At 41.9% G+C, this 2,500-nt stretch overlaps 1 protein-coding gene across 1 annotated transcript in view; it reads right to left on the reverse strand.

The window, feature by feature from the left end:
• Nucleotides 1-223: 223 nt before the first annotated feature.
• Nucleotides 224-2,500, reverse strand: part of thsd7aa (thrombospondin, type I, domain containing 7Aa) — a 158,078-nt gene continuing 155,801 nt past the window's right edge. The window contains exon 30 of the mRNA XM_063186152.1: nucleotides 224-335. Within this exon, the coding sequence (XP_063042222.1) occupies nucleotides 224-335 (112 nt within the window). The remainder of the gene's footprint in view (nucleotides 336-2,500) is intronic.

Here is a 2,500-nt window from a genome sequence, read left to right on the forward strand (position 1 = left end):
GTGTGTGTTTTAGTTCAGGCGCTGAGATAGCATATGTAGCTTAAGCAGAGAGGTGTATGCTTTGAGCTTGCTTTGTTTTTTTTAAAGTTCAGGCTTGACATAGAATTTGCACATGAGAATTTGCACAAAAGTTGATAATGTGGACAGTGTATATGTGAGTGGGCATGTGTGTGCGTCTGTGCGTATGTGTGTGTGTGTGTGTTTTTTTTTAGCGTGCGTGCGTCTACATGTCCGCGTCTCCATCGTAGGCCAGAGTGAGTGGCTTGAGTCGATTGTTCACGTGGTGGTGGTTGTAGTGGTGGTGATGGTGGCGCTGAGGCTTCTTTGGTTTTTTACTGTAGAGAAGAGAAGAGAAGAGAAGAGAAGAGAAGAGAAGAGAAGAGAAGAGAAGAGACGACAATAGACGAGAAAGACAAGAAAAGGAAAGAAACAGAAAAGAGGGAGAGGAGAGAAAAAAGGAAATCCATCAGACTCAGATGACACAATAACAGCACATCCTGATGTAATATTAGTAATAGAATGCTTGATGAAACGCTCCATGCTGCGTCGAGATTTCAGAATGTTGATGGTCTAACATTCTGCACTTCCACGCGTTTCAAACAGGCTGCATAGGGTGCATGTACACAATGATAAAAAATAATGGACATGAAAACAAGTGGTCATTCAAAATTAACTCCACTAACCACAGTAAAGCAAAATATTAACAATGAAAGTTATTCTAAATAGCATAATAGGGCCCCTTTAAAGCTCCTTAGATGAGAAAATAAATGCATTCAAAGTCCAATTGCTTAAAACTATACTGGGCTGTATGACACAATAGATGAATTCACAACTTCACAAATGTCTGACCTCTCACACCTCAAAAATGGTGATCTTCTTCTATGATGTCTGTTTTTTGAAGGTTAAGCTTCAAACATGACAGTGTTAGTAGACATGCCACACACACTCAGCACTCTGGGTGAGTGTGTGTGTGTGTCTGTTTGCCTGTCTGTGTAAGAGAGAGAGAGAGAGAGAGAGAGAGAGAGAGAGAGAGAGAGAGAGAGAGAGAGAGAGAGAGAGAGAGAGAGAGAGAGAGAGAGAGAGAGAGAGAGAGAGAGAAAGAGAGAGAGAGAGAGAGAGTTGTGTTCTTCTTGTGCATGGCTGATGCCTCTTAGCAGCACTAACGTGATGTCTGCTGCTACCTTGTGCCCACTGTAAGTTCATGCAGTGATCTTTCAGCCAGGCTAGAGCTAGAGTCAGAGATGTATAGTAACGAAGTAAAAGTAACGAAGTACTGTACTTAAGTACTAAACTGCAGTATCTGTACTTTTTTGAGTAATATTTTTTTCCTCATACTTGTACTTTTACTGCACTACATTTTTCTGATGAAATTAATACTTTTACTCCGATATATTTTTCATGTGCTGCTTTCGTTACTCGTTACTCGTTTCTATGCCCGAGCGCTAGATGGCTCTGTCATCACCAGATATGATGGAACGTGTTCACGGTCAGTGGGCGATGCAATGGTAGGGAAATAAAAGCAGATCGCATTCTCGCGCATGTCTTTTGGCGCGGTCAGTGACGCTCAGTTGGCATTGACACTGGCATGTTGGCAAGATGGATGAGGTAGACGAGGTATCGCCATAACAAACCGTAATGGTATTTGCACTTCATAAGAGACTTATTGTACAGAGCTTTAATAAACCAAATGGTATTCAAACTTTTGACTGACTTTTTTTCCCCCATTTTTTTAATGCAGTACTTTTACTTCTACTTCTACTTTTTACTCAAGTAGCAAAACTTGCAATACTTCTACTTGCTTTACTTAAGTACAACACATTTTGAATACTTTTGTCCTTCTACTTGAGTAAGGTAAGGAAAGGTTACTTTTGACTTTTACTCAAGTCATTTGACAAGATGATACTGGTACTTGCACTCCACTACTTTTCTCCAGTACTTTATACATCTCTGGCTAGAGGTTAGGTTGGCATGCAGTCCTCACTGTTTTAATCACAGAGTCTAACAAAGCCATAGTTCTTTGGAGGTAATACTCTGTGGTTGTACTACAACTACTTGTGGCTTAGATTAGGCACGATCCCTGGTGCTGAAGAAAAAAAAACGCACACGCCTCCTACCCTTCTCCTCCCTACCTCACTCCATGGCTGATGTGCGCTTGAGCAAGGGATCAAACCCCACACTGCTCCAGCAACTACAGTATAACCAAAGTGGGTGGAGTAATAAAGAGGCTTCGAAACCCGCCCACCCAATGCAAAAGTGTGTGCTCAAGTTGGGTCTCATAAGGGGGTGTTGTCCCCTCCTTCTTCTTCTATTTTTGAGGTGTTTGCACAAGAAATGCGCTACCATCCACCATCTACAGTGCTAAGGGGACTCCATTTATTCTCAACCTGAGGACTCCGAAGGTCTCCTAACCAAAGGTCTCCTAAAGGGGCGTTCACCCTACAGAAAGTGGATACCAGAAATGAACTAGAATGACTTATCTCTGTCTAGAGTATCTCTGGTA

This window comes from Engraulis encrasicolus, chromosome 20 (genome assembly GCF_034702125.1).
Source record: "Engraulis encrasicolus isolate BLACKSEA-1 chromosome 20, IST_EnEncr_1.0, whole genome shotgun sequence".
Lineage (NCBI taxonomy): Eukaryota > Metazoa > Chordata > Actinopteri > Clupeiformes > Engraulidae > Engraulis > Engraulis encrasicolus.